This window comes from Hemicordylus capensis, chromosome 1, assembly GCF_027244095.1.
Source record: "Hemicordylus capensis ecotype Gifberg chromosome 1, rHemCap1.1.pri, whole genome shotgun sequence".
Lineage (NCBI taxonomy): Eukaryota > Metazoa > Chordata > Lepidosauria > Squamata > Cordylidae > Hemicordylus > Hemicordylus capensis.
This window is the reverse complement of record NC_069657.1, coordinates 330,613,957-330,637,997: the sequence shown is the minus strand read 5'-3', so window position 1 is coordinate 330,637,997 and position 24,041 is coordinate 330,613,957. Positions and strand designations below refer to the sequence as shown.

The window sequence follows — 24,041 nt, the reverse complement described above, 5'->3', positions numbered from 1 at the left end:
CACATTGGGGTTGACACTGGCATGTTCCATTTGATCAGCCCTTGCGAGTAACTGAGTGTTTTGAATACATGCAAAATGTATCCTCTACCACTGCGCAAAGTACTGTGCAAAGCATGCAATAATGAAAAAAGTGATGTATTTATTTGACATAATTCTATATCACCTAACCATATGTCTCAAGGCAATCTCAGTAGAGGTGAACTTTCCCAGGCTGGAGTGACATGTATCTTATCCCAGGGTAAAACCCCATAGCCATGGTGTGCAGCTCACTCTGATATCATCTTACCAGATGCAGGGTGGGGTTGCATGGTGAGTAGAGGCGGTGCAATTAGGAAGTACAACAACAGTGCAAGAAATCATGGGGCATTTTATATTTTCTAGGGGGTGTTTGCTTTACTGGCTCTACCCATTTAATACTAAGTTGCTGAATCAGGAGAGCAGAAAATTTCCATATATAGAAGACAGTGGGTACACTCAAACAACTATCATACTATGGAGGCTTCAAAGGTGCAGATTCTTTTTACATGCTGGGCTGAGCATCACCATGCTCCCACAGATACCAAGAGAGTGAGGTAAGGGAGAGGGAGCATGTAAATGCTCTCTTTTAGATGTTGGTTAATATTAGAGACATTGGTTGACAAACTATGTAACATTACATGCATGTTGCAATGTAAAGTTTACCCTTTGCATAAGAGCGCTGTTGTGCAAAGTACAGGGATTGCACAAACACAGCTGCACAACTGAAGACCATTGGAAATAATGGCTGTCAATTTCACAACCCTATGCAATTACTGCATGGAATGCAACAGTGCTCTTCTGCGACTGTGCAAACATTGAGTTGCGACATGCATGTTCTGCTGCTTGTCGGCCACTGAAAAGTGGGGCTAAAGTAGCTGTTTAGTTTAGCCTTGCTTGATTTTTTTTTTTTAAAGCAGTATTTGAGAATTGGGAAGAAGTATGCAATGGCTGATGTTGCAGGTTTCTTACATTCAGTGATCTCCACTTTCTCAGACAAAAGGATATTTTCACTTATTGATTTATGGTGTTCCCTGAAGTCTACATCAGATCTAAATTAGGACTTGTAACATGCAATTTTCTCCTCCATTGCTTTTGATTGTCTTACTGAAAATTCACTTTACTTTACACCAGACAGGATTTTCCCCAGCTTGTGTATTTGTACTTTTATTACAGGAAGGTATTTTTATTTTATTTTATTTGTTTTAGTACACTGAAAACCAACATGCACAAGGTTCCAAAAATATTCCTGAGCTCAAGATATACTGAGGAGGCCTTAATTGGCAGGCAGAGCCTCATATCTGGGGCCCTTGCCATGAAGCTACATTCAGCTTCTGTCGGGGGCATAGCTGTAATTGAATGGGGAGGGGGAGAGAAAGTGGGGTGGTTCCTTGGGCCCCTGAGGGAGAGGGGGCACATTAGCTGAGTCAGTGACACCTTGCTCTTAACTATCCCCCTCCTGCCTCTCCAAAGAAGTAAGTGTGTGTGTGTGTGTGTGTGTGTGTGTGTGTGGCGGTGGGGGGCGGGGTAGCTTCACTTTTTGTCCCAGGGCTGACTCCAACCTTGCCACACCCTGGTTTCAAATTCAGGCCCTTTAACTTTCATTTCTTTCATTAGGACAACATTAAATTGTGGTTTATTTGACAGGTGCCCTCCTTATGAATAGCCCAATAGATAGGAACACTTATTCATTAAAAAGCATCTGTTTCTTCATAAAGGCCTGAACTAGGAATAAGACTGCAGGTGAAGGTACTTTCAGGCTGGTGAAAGAATCATTTTCTCAGAGAGTTGAATGTAGTTTAAAAGAAGGATCACTACCTGAGCTGAATATACTCATCACACTGTCACCTTAAGTAACAGGTTCTGCAGGTTTCATGGGTCAAAGGAAATTTATTTATTTCTTAATACTTCTGTTATAGCTCCTACCAGAGCCCGGGGGGTGGGGTGGAGTGGAGTTAACAGGGTGAATCCTTGACTATAAGGGATTCAAAGTAGGCTGCCACCATCCACTTTATGGGACAAACCTCTCTCCCCATAAAAGATTCCTGCCTGGCGGATAAAGTGGTGAAAACCTCCCTAGAACGACTGAGCATTCCTGGGCCTCTAGAGGCATGTGACAGAGGCAGACCCAAAATGAATAGCAGCACACTTCACCAGCAAGGGTTTATTATTAGATTAAAATAAAAACAAGAGTATGCAGTAAGACAATCTGAATTATGAAGAGACAATTATTAAGAGAGAGACTTTTCATTAACTTGGCAATTCAGATTCAAGCAATACAATAAGGAAAAATAACTTCCCTCACACATCTAACTGAACTGGTCCCTATCTTATTACTCACAGGCAGGCAGGGATCTTCCTGCTTTCTTTAGCCTCCCAGCTGTAGCCTTCCCATTTCCCCAGCAGTTTCTCAACCAGCTGCTTCCTTAGGGCACTCTTGAGACAGAACAAACAACAGAAAAAAGCTTTCTCTTTTTCTTCTGTTGGTGGAAGGATTGGCCCTTATGTTTTGATTTTCCTGCTCTTTCCCTCTTATTAGGAAAGGCCCAACCTCCCAGCAGTTGATCTAAGTGAAGCCTAGACTTCCCTCAAATCCTTCCCATTACTACAACTTCTACCCTTTTTTTTTTTTAGTTAAACTTGGAAAACTAAATTCTTTGGGGGGACAAAGAATTCCTAAAAGGCTCAAAGGAAAGTGCTAATGGGGCCAAAGACTCTCTCAAACCATTTTAAGCTCTCTTGAAAATAATTGTCAATCTCAAGCCTTATTTGATTAGGTTCCTACACATGCATGTCATTAAGGTAACCATTCACCCTGTTTCATGGTAGATGCTCCATTTTTCAGCCTAAGCTGCTGCCACCCACTGTGAATACAAATACAATGAATATTTATATACCACTTACTGGAGGGATGCTTGTGCTGGGGATGGCCAGCTGCTCTTCCCATGCACAATAAAGAGAATCACCACTTTTAAAAGGTGCTTCTTTTGTTCAGTTAGCAGGGGGTGAGGATTTGTGAGGATGCCTTTCCTCCCACTTTTCTTTTGCTGTTGTGGATGGAGCTTTATTGGCCTCTGGCACAAATGTGTGTACCACCATGAAAGCTCGGGGAGTAAGACAGGATTGCATTTTGGCCCCTCTCCTCTTCATTTTTGATATAAACTCATTGGCACACTCTCTATTAGAGTCAGATTTCCATCCTCCAGAATTAACCAGCAACCAGTTCCAGCGCTGCTGCACGCAGATGATACAGCAATTCTCTCCTTTGCAGAGACAGGCTTGCGCAAAGCCCTTCGAAAATTTGCTAGATACTGCCGAGGGGAAGAACTAGAAATTAACTATCTAAAGACCCAAATTAGGGTGTTTCAGAAGAAGTTTGTGCAGCATAAGTGGCAAATTGAGGGCCAAGATACAGAACAAGTCAAGCTCAATAAGTATTTGGGTGTGGTTTTCCAATTTAATGGTTATTGGAGAGCACATCTACTCCACATTACACAAGAGGCACAAAAGAGTGCAATGGCGCTCATTAGATTCTTTTTTGGGAAGGGAAATAGTTACTTCCCTGCTGCAATTCAAGTCTTCAAAAGGGAAAATTTTAGCCCAACTACTATATGGAGCCCAGCTGAGCAATTATAAGGATTTCCACCCTCTAGAGTTGGTACAAACCAAATTTATTAGAACAATCCTTGGGGTGACAAGAAGGAAATCCAACATGGCATTAAGGCTGGAAATGGGGTTAGTACTAGGGATGTGCAAAAAATTTCGGGCACAGATCGATCTTCAACAGAACCCTGTACCCCATGGGTTAGAAACCCATGGGGATGGTTGGCACCCTATGTGCACTACACTACCACTCTCTCTGGGCCACTCCAGCACCCCCCAAGTGCAGTTATGGGGCTGCTGAAAGCTCCATGTATACCCTATGAGGAAAAACCTTAAAGACGCGTAAACTTTAACAATTCCCCAAAAATCAGCCCTCTGCCCAAATCCTTCGAAAAAATTCAGGTAGCTTCTTTGACCCTACCTGGCACTATCACCAACCTCACACTGCTCTAGGCCACCCCTTTTCCCCCCGAGTGAAGCTATACATTTGCTGACACCTCAATGCTTCTCTATGGGGAAAAACCTTACAGACGCATAAACTTCAACAATTCCCCCAAAATCAGCCCTCTGCCCAATCACTTTGAAATTGGGGTGGTAGCCTCCACCCATTAGGCACTACCACCCCACCCCACTCTTTTTACCCAGATCCCACGCTATGCCCCCGATCTGCCCCAAAGACACTAAAACTTCAAAAATTCCCCAAAAATCAGCCCTTTGCTCAATTCCCCTGAAATTTGGGTGGTAGCCTCCAACCATTGGGAACTACCACCCCACCCCACTATTTTGCCCCTGGGACTTGTTTTTCTTACCCGAATCGATTCGGATTCAGATTTAATCCGAATCCGAACCTAATCAGGGGTGATTCGGGTAGCCCAGATTTGGGCACAGAACAGAATGGGGGTGATTTGGTTCGGATCCTGAACTGAATCACCAAAAACCCGAATTGCACACCCCTAGTTAGTACCAATTGAAGCAAATGTCTGGGTTGCAAAGATCTCTTAATATTTGAAATTAAATCTTGGTCAAGCAGGTCTCACAGCTATGGTCCTGAAGGACAACTTTGTATCTTCATGGAAAGAAGGAGCTGAGAGGAAATTAGAAAGTTATGGGCTAAGTATCCCCATGTTGGTTTCCTTAGGCAGCAGATTTGGGACATAGTGACTCAGGAAGACAGGGCCCGAATCAGACATTTACCTTTCTTAGGTAATGCAACTTACCCTCATAGACCAATATTCACATGAGCTTGTTCTTGCCAAATCGAGAAGGGCATTTGCCTTGGCACGCTTGAATGTGCTGCCCTCAGCTCTCCTAGAGGGTTGCTATCTTGGTATTCCTTTTGCTCAAAGGTTATGCCTGTGTCAGTCAGGAGTGGTTGAGACAATTGATCATATGTTGCTTCACAGTTTATTTTATAGAGATATCTGGCTTGCACTTTTGTCACCTATTTTGTCTAGATTCTCAGGTAGGCCATTGGCCTTTTCTGTGTGTCTCCTTTTGTCTGACAGTGATATTAATGTTGGCACCAAAATGTGGCAAAATTTTGCCACACTGCAAGCTTTGGAAGGAAGCAATTGGTAAAACCATGAGTGTCGACTGTACTATATATTGTTATATTGTAAATGGTGTTTTGTAAGAAAGTATTGCCAGAATCATGATTGCTGGAGGTTATTACTTATCTATTGTGTTGTGTTTTTGTCTGGTCAATGACCGAAATAAAGATTCCATTCCATGAAAGTCCACACAGGTGCTCTGATGGAATCCGCCTGCTATCCCTTTTTAGCAGAACATGAAGCACTGGTCCCATTTCATGCGAGAGTCTGACGACCACATACTTGGAATCAGGCTCTCATTTAGGGATGTGCATTTTGTTTCGGATACAGAACATTTTGTGCACAAAACAGGCCATTTCGGCTGTTTTGTAGCCAAAACAAAACACCCAATACTCAAAACAGAAAATTTTGTAGCCAAAACAAAACATCTCTGTTTCGGATACAAAACGTTTTGTTGTTTCGGCTGTTTTGGAACTCCATTTTGCAATTGCAGAAAGTCTTTCTCCTTCAGTCTCCATTTTGAGTTTTGACATCTGTTTGAATTTCCAGCCCTTCCAGCCCGCAGATTGGCCAGGGCTCCTTATTCCTTTTAAGCAAATTTAAGGATAAATTTTACCCTCATTGGCCAGTGGGGAAGTGTGCATTTCATTGTTGTTGTTGTTTCACACTGTTGTGTGTAGCAGGGGCATAACAAGGCTGGAGTGGGCCCAGAGACAAAATTTTAAAATGGGCCCCTCGTTGATACACACACACACACACACACACACACACACTCTTCACAATATATAGTCATGTGACTTGCCTCATGTGACTTGCCTCTGGGGGGGGCCTCGAGGCATGGGGCCCCCCAGGCAGCCGCCTCCCCTTGCCTAATAGTAGTTACGCCCCTGGTGTGTAAATCAATTGCATTTCGGGCGGGGGGGAAGTGGATGTGCATGACCTTTGGAAATCTGCCTGATTTTTTCCAAAACTCTGCTGTTGTTGATGTGTGATGTTGATGTTATTTGGGGTGGACTGGGGGCAGAAAGGGGGATTTAGGGGCAGAAGAGTGGTTCAGGTGGTAGTGCCCCAATGGGTGCCTGCTGCCACCCAGATTCCAAAGGAATTGGGAAAAGGGCTGATTTTTAAAGAATTTCTGAAGTTGACCTGTCTTTGGGGCAGATTTGGGGCAGAAAGGGGGCCTGAGGGGCAAAACAGTGGGTTGGGTGGCAGTGTCCCAAGGGGTGCCTGCCACAACCCAGATTCCAAAGGAATAGGGCAAAGGGCTGATTTCTTAGGAATTGTTGGAAGTTTAGGCTTCTTTAAGGTCCCCCCCCCGGGAATAATGGAGGTTTCAGCAGACCCATAACTCCACCTGGGGGGCACTGGAGTGAGTGGTGGTGTAGTGCACATAGGGTGCCAACCACCGCCATGGGTTGCTAACCCATGGGGTGCTGGGTTCTGTTGTTTCTGAGGTGTTCTGAGTGTAGATTCTCTGGTAGCATATGAGATTTTCAATGACAAACCATGAATCCACTCTCATATGCTACCAGGGAATCTGAATCTACACTCAAAACATCTCAGAAACAACAGAACCCAGTACCCCATGGGTTAGCAACCCATGGGGGTGGTTGGCACCCTATGTGCTCTACACTACCACTTGCTCTGGGCCACCCTGGTGCCCCCCAAGTGCAGTTATGGGGCAGGAATTATGGAGGTCCATCATTCCCTATGGGGAAGAACTTTACAGACATGTAAACTCCATTACATCTTTAAAAATCAGCCTTCTGCCCAATTCCTTTGAAATAATTCTGGCAGCTTCCTTGCCCCCACTGGGCACTACCACCCCCTACTCTTCTCTGGGCCACCCCTTTCCCCCCAACATGAAGCTATACTTTTGCTAAAACCTCCATTCTTCCTTATGGGAAAAATCCTATACTTCAAAAATTCACCAAAAACCAGCCCTTTGCCCAATTCCTCTGAAAATTGGGTGGTAGTTTCCACCTATTGGGCACTACCACCCCACCCACTAGTTTTTCCCTGGGGCCATTTTTTAAAATCCACAATGTTTCGGATTTGGATTTTGCAATTTCGAACAAAGAACAAAATTGAGGTGTTTCGGATTGACTGGTTTTGAACAAAGAACAAAATGGGGGTGTTTCGGATTCGGGCCAAAAACAAAACAGAAAAAAAACAAAATGCATAACCCTACTCTCATTGTCCTCATGCAGCTGCTACACCAATCAGCCCCAAGCCGGCATCTTTAGTAAACACTATGTTACTGTGGCCTGCTAACACAAGGGGTACAGACAAACAGCACGTCTCAAGCTAGGCTGAATTGTGGCTTCTAGGTGGGTATGGCTCTTCAGAGCTCTGACGTACCTGTGTGTTGTATGTGGAAGCAGGAGGCAGTGGCAGTAGATGCTGCTGTTGCTGCTGCTGCCACCAGGCCCAGGAAGGAAGAAGCTGCTGGGTGAGCAGGAGACCAAAGAGTGGCAGAGGAAGAGGAAGGGGATTAAGGCCTGTATATATGTCTGGGGAGTGGGCAGCTCTGTGTATATGTGCTGTCAAATTCTGCCTCAATAAATGGCTAAAGGCATCAAATATATAGATATTTCTTGCTACATGGGAAAAGAGGCCACATTTAAAGTGGTGACTACTATCTTGTATTTAGTAGTGAGAGAGCAGCTGTCCCTATGCAGCCCAGTGTAGTGTCTCTTCAGCAGTTGCTGTTTGTGGTGTGTGTGTGTGTGTGTGTGTGTGTTGGATTATGTGTCCTGTTGGGACAGGGAACCAACAACCTGTTGTTGTTGTTGTAAAATGGTATTTAAATATTTTAAAGAAATTCATAATAAAATTCTTCTCTGCATTTTTTAAACCAAGAACTATATATTGTAGCAATTACAGAGAAAGGCTTTCTAGTATTGTGATGGTGTGGTGAAAACTATTTGTAGGAACGTTCTTTTTAGAAGGATATATGGCTTGTGATACCCATGGTAAGCACAGTGGAATACTTCAGTCCGTTCCGAAAATTTCATTGTGGCCTCTGCATGCTCTGCCAGGAATAGCATTTGAAAAGGAAAAACGGACCTCTGCACATGTAGATCTCAGACAACCGCTTTTTAAAATGTGGCTTTTCATATTATCTGTTGTCATATTACTTTTTAATAGCTAATAAATAGTGGCATAAATTTTGTTGTCAGGTGGTGACAGCAAAGTGCTGGGGAAAATAAGATGAAATACAGTATCTCGTTTCCTGTATAAGCATTTGACAGGAGCTTTTTTGTTTAAAAGTGCATTTTATTCCTTTGTGTAAGGTCACACTTGAAGAATGGAATGGTCCCATCTTAGAAGTGGAACTATTAAGAGTTAGAAACATTGGGCTGAAATAAAGGAATTGTAGGGGGAAGCCTATATCTAGTCTCTTTCTCCCCTTGCCAGAATATGGTTCCCTCAAGGCATTTGCCCCTCTTCCTTGTTTAGAAGATTGGTGGTGAGGTTGATCCTCTCTGCATCTCATGAGCCCATTGTGGGGTCAGACTAACACTTTTTTTCAGTCAAACTTGTATAGTCTATAAATAATACATTGATATATAGCAAAAAATATGTAACATATCCCTATAATCAGGCTCTGTACCGGAGGACTGGAAAGTAGCTAATGCAATTCCGATTTTCAAGAAGAGATCCAGGGGGAATCCAGGAAATTATGGGCCAGTTAGCTTAACCTTTGTGCTGAGTAAATTGATGGAAAGCATACTTAAGGACAAAATTGTTAGGCACATAGAAGAATGGACCTTGCTGAAGGAGAACCAGCATGGCTTCTGCAAGGGCAAGTCTTGCCTCACTAACCTTTTGACGTTCTTTGAGTGTCAACAGGCATGTGGATAAGGGTGATCCGGTTGACATAGTATACTTGGACTTTCAAAAAGCTTTTCACATATTTTCCCATCAAGGGCTCTTGAGTAAACCTAGCAGTCATGGGATAAGGGGACAGGTTCATGTGTGGATTGGTAACTGGTAGAAGGTCAGGAAACAGAGAGTAGGAATCAATGGAGAGTTTCCACAAAGGAGGGAAATAAGAAGTGGGGTCCCCCAAGGATCTATACTGGGACAAATGTTCTTTAACTTGTTCATAAATGATCTAGAAGTTAGGGTAACCAGAGAAGTGGTCAAATTCACAGATTACACTAAACTATTTAGGGTAGTGAAATCTAAAACAAATTGTGAAGAGCTCCAAAAGGATCTCTGTAAACTGAGTGAGTATGCGACAAAATGGTAAATGTGGTTCAATGTAAGCAAGAGTAAAGTGGTGCATATTGGGGCAAAACCCCATAACTTCACATATATACTGATGGGATCTGATCTGTTGGTGACTGACCAGGAGAAAGATCTTGGGGTCATGGTGGACAACTCACTGGAAGTGTCTCGGTGCATGGAAGCTATGAAAAAGGCTAATTCCATGCTAGGGATCACTAGGAAGAGAATTGAAAATAGAAGTGCTAATGCCCTTATTAAAATCTCTGGTGTCGCGACATTTGGAGTACTGTGTTCAGTTCTGGTCACCGTATCTTAAGAAGGATATTGAAGAACTGGGAAATGTGCAGAAGAGGGCAACCAAGATGATCAGGGGCCTGGGAGCAACCTCCTTATGAGGCTAGGCTACAAAACCTGGGGCTCTTTAGTTTGGAAAAGAGGCAACTATGGGGAGACATGATAGAGGTGTATAAAATTATGCATGGAGTAGAGTGAACAGAGAGAAATTATTTTCTCTCACATACAACATTAGACCCAGGGGTCATCCCATTAAACTGAAGTTCAAAAAATTTAGGATGGACAAAAAGAAGTACTTTTTCACACAGTGCATAATTAATCTGTCCATGGAGCACTGGTCTAGCAATGGTTACTAGTCTGGTGGCTATAGGCCAGCTCAAGCCTTGGCAAGATGCCGCTAAGTGCTAGTTGCCGGGGAGCAACAGCAGAAGAGTGGACATGCCCTCACCTCTTGCCTATGGGCTCCCCAGAGGCATCTGGTGAGCCACTGTGTAAAACAGGATGTTGGACTAGATAGGGGCAACTGTGGGAGACAGCAAGGTAGAGGGGAAGGAATAGTAAGAAATAACACTGTTAACAGACCAATACTAATAGAAGGTTAAAAGGGAGACGCTTAAGATGGGAGAAGCTGATGCTGACTATATATATTCAGTGTGTGTGTGTGTGTGTGTGTGTGCGCGCGCATGTGTGTGCATGTGCAGTGCACATGCACACAGGCCACCCCCCATCCCCAGTCTGAGCTGATGTTGTCCTCTGTTGTTTTCTACTTTGAATAGCATTCAGAGACCGTCTTTCTTTTGCATACCAAGTTGTAGCAATCGCCCCCACCTTACCCTAAAGAGTTAACCAGAAGTGAATCCTGACCTGACTGACAGGCTAGGGAACAGCCACTCAGCACATGGTGGGTGGGCCCTTGAGGGCCTTGCAGCAAGAAGAGAAGGGGTTATTTGTCCTCAGTTTGAGGCTGGCAGAGTTTTCAACAGGATGAGTAGCCATGGAGGTTGCTACTGAAAAAGGACTGCAGATCCTTGAGAGACAGGATTGCAGGATGCCTGAAGCTCATAATGTGAGGGGTGAGTCTCCAAGGAAAAGGAGAGTTAGTTTAGGGAACAGTTTGCTAGTTAGTACGTGTCAGAAACTTATTTTTCTTTTTTGTGCTTTGCAAATCCTTACAACTGTTTTATTGTGGTTTTTATTTGTAACCTAACAAACTAAGAGAAACTGAGCCTATGCCCTTTCCATCTAGGGCATTGCAAAAGTCTCTGTAGACTCCCAAAGGTGTTTTTTGGTATTTTTCTACATTTATGTTCTTTGCAATTGGATAACCACCATTTTTAAAGTGTGCTGCCCCAATATCATCTGAGGTTGCCTTTTCAAGTATTCTTGTTAGTACTGAGTGTTTCTATTACCTGAAGCTGAGAGAGCCTCAGACTGAAGCAGTCTGTAGTATTTTGAATAAAGTTTTTTTTCCTCTTTTTGTTCTTTGTATTTTAGCTGCCTCTGAGTGGATTTTTAACTCAGGAAAAGGGGTTTTACTCTGGTGCAAACATGTCTCAAGTTTGATTGCTCAGCAACTCACTACCAAGTGTTCTCTTCGCAAGTAGGCTGCACATGGAGGGATGTTTTTGTAATTTTCCATTGGTAAATGAGAAGGAGAGTTCCCTGGAATTTCACCCACACCAGGGAGTGATTAAACTCTGTTTGAAAAGTGGGCATGGTGGCAGTGAGTACCAAAGGAATAGTTTAAGTTTTAAAGGAACAGCCTTTGTTGAGCAAACATGGAGGGAATGAGTCAGCATTTTTCTTCCCCCCATGTGGGCTTGCTTTGAGACAAAGGCTTGGCTAAAATTTGCTAAACAACTATGGTTTTCAACCATGGGGGAAAACCAACTACTAGCTGGACATTCTGAACTGAATAAGAAATTCACTCTCAGAAATACTAGAGAAAGTTCACTTAATTTTGTGATGCAACTTTGAACCTCAGCATTGCATTGAAGAAGGAAAAGAAGAAAGGAGGTCAGATCTCTCATGTGAATTGTAAAATAACAACTTGACATTTGATTACACAAACACTGCCTTTTACTGCTACAGGGCCAGCCTGGATTTTTACAGCCTGTCTTTCATACTAGTCTATGTTTCTTAACGATGTTGGGGCTAGGCATTAAGAACAATGAATGGAATTCCTCTCTAGAACAAGGATTTCCTGCATCATCTCTCCTGCTTTCACTCCTGCCCTCAAAAAACAAATTTGAGGGGTGGGGGACCCTTGAGATTGGCATGGGATGTGGCATGGGGTCTGCAGCTGAAGGGGTGAAATAAGTGAAAATCGGGGATTTTCAACCCTGTGCCTCCCTTTGGATCCAACCCATTGTTAGAATTACCAAGGTCCCAATCCAACTAAAGTTAGCTGTAACTGAGTCCCATTGGAAACAATGGGACTTAACGTTATTGAAATTTTACTGAAGTTAATAACTAATTGCAAGCTAGGTACACGGATGCAGTTATGGGTCAAATATTAAGTGACAGCTTTATACTGTTTAAACAATCTGATATTCCACACTGTACTTTTGTATGATTCTTAAAACAGATTTTTTTTTTCATCTGATGTAAGTAAGTTCTTAACAAGCAATACTTTGATAACACTTTCCTTAGGTGTAAATAACTACATAGGGAATTGCATAATATTTTGTATCTTTCAACATAGAATGTTAATGCATAATGCAAGTTATTTCCATTCCCCATATTCCATTTTCCTTGGAAGCATTAATGTGTCTAGAAATAATGTGATACTATAGTAATTTGCTAAAGTGTGGGAGTTTAAACAGCTCAAAGATGTAGTATAATAGAACAGATCCTGCATGCATTTTCATTATCCAAATGGGTTCTGTCTTGCAGCTGAAATCTCGTGTTCTAATGACTCCTTTAGCAATCTCCCCACCAAGAAGCACACCAGAACCGGATATTAGTTCAATCCCTCAGGATGCAGCCACAATCCCCAATTCAGCAGCCCCACAAGCCCTCACAGGTATGTGAAATCAAACAATCCATTAAAATAAAAATCATAAAAAAGAACAGGGTTTTAAAAATTCAAAACATGGTTTATAAAATGGCGTTTTCCAAAATAGATCTTTTTGCTTACAGACTTAAATACACTTACTAGGAAGTAAGTCCCAATGAACTCTTCCAAGTAAACATGCACAGGACTGTGCTGGGTCTAGTTTAGAAACACTGCAGGTTTGAAATCAATACCTTTACTTTAAAAAAAAAATAGATTTGCTGCATGAAGAAAGGGTTGCATGAAGAAGAAGAAAAAAGACCCAATCCATGAATGCAAGGGGGTGGGGAGTTTCTTTTTAAAAGCCGTACACATGTTTTGAATTGCACTTTTCTTCAGAGGTACTTGCATAAATAAAACAAATATTTATAATTAATTATATACCATGTTTAAATAAAAAGGCAATTGTGCTTTTCACATGCGGGGAAAAAACACACCTTTTATGTATGTTTACATAGCAAAAATATATGAACTTGTACTACTGCTAATAGAGGATGAAGATATCTGTTCAGTTTCTTTACTGTAGTCTTAAAGGTTCTTCTGCATGCTCCTTGAATTCATGTTTAGCTACAGAAGTGTACAGGGGCGTAGCTAGGGGAGAGGGGGCCCATGTTCACCCCTCTCCCCAGCAGCCCCGAGGAGTGAGGGAGATAATGAAGAAAAGAGGGAGGGTAAGAGCTGTGGGGCCCTCAGGAGCTGGGGGCCCAGATTCTTTGCACCCATCCACTCAATTATAGCTATACCCATGCAACTATAGTTGAGCAGATGGGTTCAAAGAACCTGCCCCATCCCAACTACTGAGGGCCCCATAGCTCCAACCCTCTCTTTTTTCTTTATTATCTTCCTCACTCCGAGGGGCCGCCAGGGAGAGGGGTGGACACGGGCCGCCTCTCCCCTAGCTACGCCCCTGTTTAGCTCCCACAGGGTTCATCTGTAGTAAGAACATCCATGTAAATATTTTACATACCAGCATCTTTTAAAAAAGGGATAACAGAGTTTCCAGTCTTTTTGGTAAGTATGCGTGTATGAGCACACTTGTAGAAAGTGTGCTGAAAACACATTTTCTACATTATAGAAAAATTGGTTGCTCTCTCTCTCTCTCTCTCTCTCTCTCTCTCTCTCTCTCTCTCTCTCTCCACATCAGCTCCGAATTAAGAAACACAGCATCACAGGCTTAAAGTAAAATCTGCACTGTTTGTATTAATAAATCTGCCATCAGATCTCGGTAATACAGTTCATGTTCCCCATTCATGGTTGTAATGGTTTACCCTGTTTGTTTGTATGGCCTTTTGATGGCTTAAAGTGCTATGTAATGCTAAGTATTATTGCCATTATAGTCCTATTTACCCAGAATAGATTGCTTTGAGTCTTTTTATTGTTCAGCCTGAGTGGCTGTTAACACTTCAAGCACTAGATTTTCATTATGGTGATACTAACTGTATATTATCCTCAACACTGCACAGCCAACATCCGCGTCCTTCGCTCTGTTATAATTTCTTTTGTCACCTATCTGATTTCTGTCACAGGGTAATACTGAACGATCTGAAAGATGACAACTCTAGCACGCATGCAGCTAGCAATAATAATGTGTCTTCCTTTAGACTGACTTAGACCAGGTCTATAAAAAGTGTACACACACTTGCCAGAAATGCTGGAATCTCTGTTATCACTTTTAAAAAAGATTCTGGTATGTAAAATGCTTGCATAGATTCTGTTATTTCAGATGAAGTCTAATTGTGCTATAGAATCATTTTATTAATTCATGCAACAATATGTAAAAAAACCCTGGGTTGAAGTCCTCCTCCTGACATTGAGCTTCGGCAGTGTCCTCTGTTGAAGGTTTAAGAAAAGTGAGTGTAGATTACCAATATAAAATATGCAGATCTGTACAGAGAAAATATTTGCACTGGCTTCTGTAAAGGATATCGAAGCTTCAAGGCTGGATTAACAAGACCAAGAGGCCTCCTGATTAATGCGTGTATGAGACTTTCTGACTTTCCCTCAATCCTGACTTTCCCTCAATCCTGACTTTCCCAGTTTAATCGACTCTGAGGAGTACTGGCTCCTACACTTTTAAAAGACATCTAAAACGATAGCCTTGTGATTATTTTGTTCCATATGTAGTTATGATACAACTTTCATTCTGCAGACACGGAAGCATTTCTGATTGCCATCGGACATCCTGCCATACTCAATCTGAGAACTGCAGATTGATAGTTATTTTAATATAGACACATATTCATATATGAGAACCTTTTCAAGAAAGGACTTGTGCTTCCTTATGAGAAGCTTTCCCTTATGCAAGAGAAAAGATATCCTTACCACATACTGTGCAGCGAACCATGGGCAGTTGAACCATAGGCAGTTGAACACTGCCCGTGGTGCTGCATGTGTGCTAACACCCCACCCATGCTGTTGTGGAACAGAGAGGCTCTTTTCACTGATCCCGTTCTCCCCATAGACGAGCAGCAGTCTGCTCTGGGCAGCCGCAGTGGCCGCCCTTAAAGAGAGTCTGCTCTGGGCGGCCACAGAGGCCGCCCACACAACTGCCAGCTCTGTCATGGAGCCAGCTGGGGCTGGGGAATTCGGGGGCCGCGTGGCTCCTGGAAGCTCGAGCATGCCCTGCAGGAGTGTGCAGGGCATGCTGGAGAGACCTCCCAACCCGGGAGGCTGCTTTTCAGCCTCCCGGTCGGGGGTCTTCTCATGAGTAGCCGCGCCACGGGGCCGCGCCACGGCTACTCACAATTTAAAAAACCAGGTTTACGGAGTGCTCTCTTTAAGGGGAGGGTTACTTTGGCGGGTTGACTGCCTGGAGGCTACTGGGCTCGCCTGTGAGCCCGGTGGTTCTCATGGTCAGGAGAAATTGGGCTAGGCTCCCCTAGCCTGATTTTTCCTGGTCATCGGAATAGCCTCAGAGAATTTCCATTCTGACTTAAAGTTGGACAAACACAGTTGCATGACCTGCCACCCACTGGAAATAAATAGGCATTGCCTCATGCAACTGCATTTGTGCAGTTTTAAGTCAGAGCAGAAATGCCCAATTCCTCATCAGCGCAGGTAGAGAGAGGAGAGTTGGTCTTGTGGTAGCAAGCATGACTTCCCCCTTAGCTAAGCAGGGTTCACACTGGTTGCATATAAATGGGAGACTTGATGTGTGAGCACTGTAAGATACTCTGCTTAGGGGATGAAGCCGCTCTGGGAAGAGCAGAAAGTTCCAAGTTCCCTCCCTGGCAGCATCTCCAAGATAGTGCTGAGAGAGATTCCTGCCTGCAACCTTGGAGAAGCCGCTGCCAGTCTGTGTAAACAATACTGAGCTAGATGGACCTATGATCTGACTCAGCATATGGCAGCTTCCTATATTCCTACATACATGCAGCAGTGCAGGTGGTGCTCAGCCCCCCATGGTTCACTGCACAGTATGTGGGCCAATGGAGCTAGAACATGGGACATATCTAAACAACTCCATTCAACTTAAAATGTCTTTATTTGTATTTGTCTAAAAGAGGTAATGTGAGGCTGACACAAAATTGTGAGGCTTGAGTACAGGAGTGAAGATGCTGTTCTCTTTTTAGGGAGCAGCTTTTCAAAGCTGATTTGTCACAAAAGGTTTTTTTTTTTTTTTTTTTGCAAAACAGAGTGTTTATTCTCTTGTCTATAGTTTTACCTGCAGACCATTGTATGAAACACTATTCATCTTAATATAGTGACTTCATTTCCTTTTAGACATATGGTCAGTAAATAATAGGGCTGTTCACACATGCAATCATGGGGTAGTGCAATCACATTCAGGTGCTGTGTGCTCTCCTGGGTTTTGGTCATGTGCTAGCAAAAACCTAGGTAGGCGGAGCGGAGAGTGATGGTCTGTGAGATGGGAGCTGAGTGGGATGGCTTTTCCTCCTAGTACATTAAAGTGCTGGGTAGGATGGCACCATCCTACTCAGATCTTGTTTCACAGACATTCACTTCCCCCACCCCAGCTAGATTTTTGCTAGCACACATTCTTACTATTACTATTACTATTTTTAAAATTCAATTTATATACCACCTTTCCTAAAGTGGCTCAAGGAGATTTACATTAAAATCAAAAACACATAATAAAACAATAAAAAAACATTTAAACCAGATTAAAATTAAAATTAAAACTAGATAGCATTAAAAGCCAGGCTAAAAAGATGGGTCTTTAAGGCTCTCCTGAAGGCCTCCAAGGAAGATAATCCTCTCATATCCATAGGGAGCACATTCCATAACCTTGGGTGACAACAGAGAAGTCCCGATCCCAGGTTGCCACCAGATTAACTGGTGGCACCCAAAGAAGGACTCTTGATGAACTTAATGAGCAGGGGTGGGAGGATTTTGTAGAGAAAGCCTAAGCCATCCAGGGCTTTAAACCAGCACTTTGTACCTTGCCCAGAAACATATTTGCAGCAAGTGGAACTGTTTAAGAACAGGCATAATGTGGTATCTCCGGGATACCTCAGAAACCAATTTAGTTGCCGCATTTTGAACTAACTGAAGTTTCTGAACTACGTACAATGGCAGCCCTACATAGAGCGCATTGCAGTAATCCAACCTGAAGGTTACCAGCTAATGCACCACTGTTTTCAGGTCATTCTCAAGGAACATGCGGAGTTGTTGAATCAATCGCAGCTGGTAAAAAGCACTCCTGGCCACCGCCTCAACCCGAGACACCAAGATGAGACCTGCGTCCAAGAGCTCTCCCAAGGTACGAACCTGTTCTTTCTGGGGGAGTGTAACCTCAAGCAGAACTGGATGCTCTGGATTGAGATCCATTGCGATCCATAAGAATAGTTCTGCACCTGTGCAGGACCCTCGCGGGAGAATGCCACAGCTTGTCGAGGAGACCGAGCCCTGCCTCCATGACGACAGTGTGCTATTTAAAGATGGGCCGGGCACCAAGTTCTTCAATTCTTTTCTGGCCTCCATTGCGTTCAGTCCTCAGGGCTGTTGCTCCTCATCAGTAAAAGTTCTTTGTGAGAGTTCATCTGTTTGTTTTTTTAAAAGTAAAATGGACTCTTTATTTTGGTATTTGATTTGAAGTCTGGAAGCCATTTCCATCGGCGTTACTTCGACCTAGGAATGGACTTGGATATCCCTAACATGGCTGAGGGGAAAAAGGAGTTTCACAAGGTGCACGGGCTGAAATGCCTGTGCACCTCAAAAGACCTGCATGATCTATGTCTAATTTGCTTAGGAGAGGAGCACAGTGTCTCTTCTTGTTGTTCTCTAAGCAGAAGCAGGAAAACCAGGCGTCGCGACTTTGTGCTGCCATTTATGATGAGGTGTTAAGCCCCTTGACATTGGGCGAATCCCACCTTCAAAAGACTTGGCATTGACATCTAAACTGACTTCCACAAAACCGTTGAAACCTTCAACGTTGATCTTGAGATCAACTGCATTCAAAAATCCAATTGCGGCTTCAAAGTCAACTCCTACTTCGACACCGGGGCATGCGAAGTCGAAAGACAAGTGATCGAGATCAGAAGCTCATTCATCTTCTCCTTGACCTGGTCCAAGACAGTGGACCTGATGAAGGAAAGGACACCATCCCCATGCAGTCTACAAAGCCTGCCATTGAGATCCTCAACTACCATTATCGAGACTGACCGCCACCACTCAACATCAAGAACTTTGACATGGAGGGAGGAGACACGTCAGGCATCAGGAAAACATCTCGATGTCAATCACACTTCAACACCAATACTGTCAATGCCGAGCAGAGGCGTATCTAGGGAAAATAGCGCCTAGGGCAAGCACTGATATTGTGCCCCCTGTCCAAACATCTGACACTCATCTTTCAGATAACTTCACAATAATATCAGCTGAAAAATAGAAGTCAAGCTCGTTAATCTTTTAATATTTCAAAAACTATTTAGCAGTGGACGTAGCCAGACCAAAAAATGCTGGGAAACTACAAATTTTAGTATGCTGAGGCTCATGAAATACCCAAATACTATGTGGAGGTATACTTGGAACACTAAACAGAAGTGCCTGTCTAATTCTCTACTATGCATTGTAGCATCACTATTACATAAGTTTTAAAAATAAATGGAGAATTTGACTTTCCCAAATACTCTGAAAATAATTAAAGGATATGCAGAGTAAACTGTGTCACTGCTTGGAATATATTCTAGTATTTCAGAAAGACAGTTAAAATGAGAGAAAGAAAGCAAGAAACTCCCAGTGGGCCTTAATACTAAAGATTTCACACTGATTCAAAGACAAACTCACCATTAATAGCCATATATTAAGACATCACATTTAACTCACTTATCACAAAAAGCAAAGTAAGAGCAAATGAATACCATCCTAGCTCATAAGCTTCAGCTCAGTATTCACAAGCCTTGATTCTCTGTACATAGTGCCAAACTAAATATGTGTACAGTGAGTTATATTATATTAATTTTGTTAAAAAAATTTTTTACCTGTGCCCCTTCAGGGGACTTCCTAAAGGCTCTGGGGGGGGAGGTCTACAAAGGTTTCCCCCACTGCTGGCCTCTAGGGCCTCACAGGGACCATTTGAGCACTGAAAACAAAATGGCCACCGCACATACTCAAATGGCCTCCACAAGGCCTGGCAAGGCCTAGGGCCTCACAGAGGCCATTTGAGCATGCACAGTGGCCATTTTGTTTTTGGCGGCCATTTTTTTTTTAAATTAATTTTAAAAAATGGGACCCCCCTTTGAGTGGCGCCCGGGGCACATACCCTGCCTGCCCCACCCTAGATATGCCCCTGATGCCGAGGGCCCATTCTCTGACTCCAGCTCCCATTCCGGTCAACTCTTTGGCCCCATCAACGATGCCTGATCGACAATGGGAGTTTCCTTCAGTATTGACGAGTCCTCCATCGACACCAGGTGCACAAGTTCTGATTTCAACCTTAAATACACCTGTACTGTCAAAATTGAGATTGGTGACCCCACGATGCCAAGTCCTGATACTAACGTTCGATGTCAAAGATGAAGAAGAAGACAGGGATGTGATATTGGATCCCACCACCGCCTGCACCTTGCTTTCTAGACTAGATTCCAGTTCAGGCACCTCTTCAACATCCACATTTAAAGGTTTCTCTCCACAATCTACTGATGGGGGCACTCCTAGAGAATCAGTTACAGCTCAATTATTTGACCAGCGTACTCCTACACCATGTGCTCTTTTTGCTGCCCATTTGGCAGGTCCCTCTTCGTGGCATTCATGTGGCTTCTTGCATTCGTTGCTGCAAGAGTATCATTCTCATCTGCAACTATGGGGACCAGATCTCCTGGCTTCCCTTATGATTTTCGAGAGTACCAGCCCTGGAGATCCTCGCAATCAAAATCTTACCTGCCACTAGCGTCTGTTGTGATTCCAGTTGGCACTATGCAAGCCCTAGCCGGTGGTGATGGTTTGGCCTTACCAGTTAAACCTACTGTACAAAGTATTTCAGTTGCGACACAGATGGTTGCCTGGCCACCTGAGAAAAACTTTGTGGATACAGCCGCACTGACTGTTTTCAAAAACACAGATATTGGAACACACTCTACCTGTTCCCACACCTTGGGAAAAGGCTACCATTGAGACACAGACATATGTACCGCCTTCACCGACTTACTCACCATCTGATCATCACAGTTCCTCTGACTTTGAGTCCAATTCTGATGATTCTGAAGACTTGGCCAATCCTCCTGCCAATGTGCCTCCCAACCACGCATGTCTCACCTAATTAGGAAATGAAGGTATATCATCGTCACAACAGGGAGATGGCTGCTGCTCTGGGGCTCAATCTCAAGACAGAACTAACCACTATAGATGATCCCGTTTATAACTTCATGATTAAATCTCAGTCATCTCAGCCCGTGGCTCTTCCAGTTCTCCCAGTCATTTCCAGGGCTGCTAAATGTGCATGGGAGGTGATCCATACTTCAACCCCCACCTCTAAACATCTGGAAAGCTTATATCGGATTCAGGAAAAAGACAATTAGTATCTTCTAAAGCACCCTGCCCCCGGTTATTGACTGCACCACCTCTTCTTCTGAGTCATGTTGCCGCCATACTATGCCTGCGGACAAGGAGGGGAGAAAAATGGACATTTTGGGGAGGAAAATCTACTCCACCTCATGTCTATCCATTAAGATAGCAAACTATTCAGCTTGCATAGCTAAATATAACCATGGCTTGTGGGAGGCTCTTCAGAATGATTTGGATATCCTATCCCAAGAGGAATTTAAGAAAAAATTCCAACAGACACTGAATAAACCAGTGGCACTTACTCACCAACAATTGAGTACTGCCAAACACCTGGCTGAGTCGGAATCACTATTTCTTGACTGCTGCAGTCTCTCTGAGGAGACACACCTGGCCTCGCTCCACTAACCTTCAGGGCAACATGAAAGACATGAGGGCTTACCTTTCAATGCTAAGAGCCTCTTCAGCAAGGAAACTGACTCCACTATGGAGTGAATGAAAAAGTCAAAGTTTACTGCAAAAACTTTCACCACCTCAACACCCAATTCTTCCTCTGGCTCCAAATATCGTTCTTATGTGTGAGAGAAGCCCGCTTTCAGACAACAAGAGTGCTGTGACTTTAGGAAACAATATCATCCTTACCATAAGTGCACTTATCAGGGCAACGGGAAACCTAATCAGTCCCAGAGTACGAAGTAGGTAGAGCCTCAAAAGCATCTTTGAGGTTCAGGACCACCTGCTGTCACCACTACACTCCTCTCCCTTCCCACCACAGGGGGCATTAACATCTTGGCACGTGAAGGACAACACCCGCATAGTGCCTATACTCTTACCAGTGTCCAACATCAAGCTGGCATGCCATGCCCCTGTGTGGCACCTCATAACATCGGACCGCTGGGTCCTGAAGAGTATAACTTTGGGATACGCCATAGAGTTCAAAACGACCCCAAAGTTTTCAGAGATGTGTTTAACTCAACCCTCCCAAGCATTACTGGAAGAAATGAAGGAGCTGTTAGCAAAAGGGGATATCACCCCAGTGCAGTGGGTACAGAGGCGGGAGGGTTTTACTCCTGCTACTTCTTGATCCCAAAGAGGGATGGCGATATTCGGCCCATCATGGATCTGTGCCACCTGAACATATTTATCCATGTGCAAAAATTCCACATGATAGCATTACAAGAGATCGTGCCTCTCCTATATCAGGAAAACTGGCTTGTGACCCTGGATCTCAAAGATGCATATTTCCACATTGGCATCATGACACAACACAGAAAATATCTGAGATTCGCAGCAGGAAGTCAAGTGTACCAATACACAGTCTTCGGGCTCTCCACAGCCCCCAGGGTAGGCTGCAGTGGTGGCCTACCTACAGACCCAGGGAATAATGGTCTATCCATATCTGGACGACTAGCTCCTGACTTCCAGAGACATTCTGGAAGAGCGACATTCTCAAAGTGTGTTTTATCTCTCCTCCAAGACTTGGGGATCCAAGTCAGTTGGAAAAAGAACAAACTGGAGCCGGTTCATGTTATCATCTACATTGGAGCAGTCCTGGACACAGAGGCCAGGAAGGTGTACTTACCGTGAGAAAGCTTCCAGTGCGTTAGGGATCTGGTTCTCCATTTCCAACAACATCCATCTCAACCGGCCCAACTTATTCAAAGACTCCTGGGAGTCATGGCATCCTGCAACACAGTGGTGTGGTATGCCCGCTTAAGAATGTGCAAGTTACAACTATGAAAACTCGCCTGTCTTGAGAATTTTAACTTTAAAATTAGCACTGAAACCAATTCTGTATCAACTTTGGGATCTACCATTGTATATCCCGAGTTTAACAGTTGTGAAATATACCTTCTATGTAAAACCTATGTAAAACTCAGCATAGCGTAGTGGTTAGAGTGTTGGACTAGGACCAGGAAGACTCGAGTTCGAATCCCCATTCAACCATGAAACTCACTGGGTGACTGGGCCAGTCATGTATACCTCAGCCTAACCTAGCTCACAGGGTTGTTGTGAGGATAAAAATAACCATGTACACCGCTCTGAGCTCCTTGGAGGAAGAGTGGGATATAAATGTAATAAATAAATAAATAAAATTAAACTAGATTTAGCTTGACATAGAGTGCATTCTTTATTTAAGAGTGCAATCATGCCAAGGGAAATATACAAATACTAATGTGAATGGGGGATACAGCCCTCACTGTATTGTTACACATTATGATCTGAGAGCTAATGCAGATGTTCAATTTGCCACTCTGTCCTTTTATATTTTTGTGTTCTCTTATACGTCATCTCATATGGCAGTGATGGGATTGATGAGGGATAAAAGATTGAGGCTGAATCCAAATAAGATGGTGGTTCTTACTGTGCGGAATTGGAATTCGGGAGACAACTGTGATCTGCCGGTTCTAGGTGGGGTCACTTCCCCAGAAGGAACAGGTATGCAGTCCAGGCATGCTTCTGGATCCAAACTTCTCCCTGGTGTCTCAGGTTGAGGCAGTGACCAGAAGTGCTTTTCATCAGCTTTGGCTGATACACCAGCTGCGTCTGTGCCAGATAAACGACCTCAGAACAGTGGTACATATGCTGGTAACCTCAACCACTTCAATGCGCTCTATGTGGGGCTGCCTTTGTACATAGTCCAGACACTGCAGGTACAGAATGTGGTGGCCAGGTTAGTCTCTGAGTCAAATAAGAGAGACCATATTACTCCTATATTAAAAGAACAACACTGGCTACCAAATAAATTTCCAAGCAAAATGCAAGGCGCTGGTTATCAACATTGTGACATCAGTTGTGATATCTGTACATTCTATTTAAAATTAAGGTTTAAAAACTTCTATAATGATGATGTTAATGATAATGATAATAATAATAATAATAATAATAAAATAAACAACTTTATTTGTTATCTGCCCCATTACAAAAATCGTTCTCTGGGTGGCTCACAACAGAGGACTGAAACATACAATAAGAACACATAACACATTCAATCATAACAGACAAAAAGAAGAAAAGAAAATACAATACAAAGCATCTTAAAAACTCATTTTAAAATTAGTTAAATCGACTCAAATCTGAAAACCAAAATGTAAAAGGCCTGGGTGAACAAAAAGGTCTTTACCTGGATGTAAATAGAATGTACAGATGTCACAACTGATTGTAATGACTCCTGTCCTGACCAAAAGACATACAGTATACCTTTTAATGTAAAAACACTCAAAAAACCTGGAAACAAAGCCAGGCGCAGAGCCAACTGAACGGTGGCCTGGGTCTGGCCATGCCTGGTGGCCCCTCTAGTGACATCCCATGCATCTGACATCACC

At 43.4% G+C, this 24,041-nt stretch overlaps 1 protein-coding gene across 7 annotated transcripts in view; it reads left to right on the top strand.

Moving 5' to 3' along the window:
• SCML4 (Scm polycomb group protein like 4) overlaps positions 1–24,041 on the top strand; it is a 138,952-nt gene that overhangs the window by 55,170 nt on the left and 59,741 nt on the right. For all 7 annotated transcript variants that reach the window (XR_008315361.1, XM_053292121.1, XM_053291868.1 and 4 more), the window contains one exon: positions 12,594–12,723. Coding sequence is in view for 6 of the 7 variants with exons in the window: in XM_053292121.1 (XP_053148096.1) it covers positions 12,594–12,723 (130 nt within the window). In the remaining variant the exon portion in view is untranslated. The remainder of the gene's footprint in view (positions 1–12,593; positions 12,724–24,041) is intronic.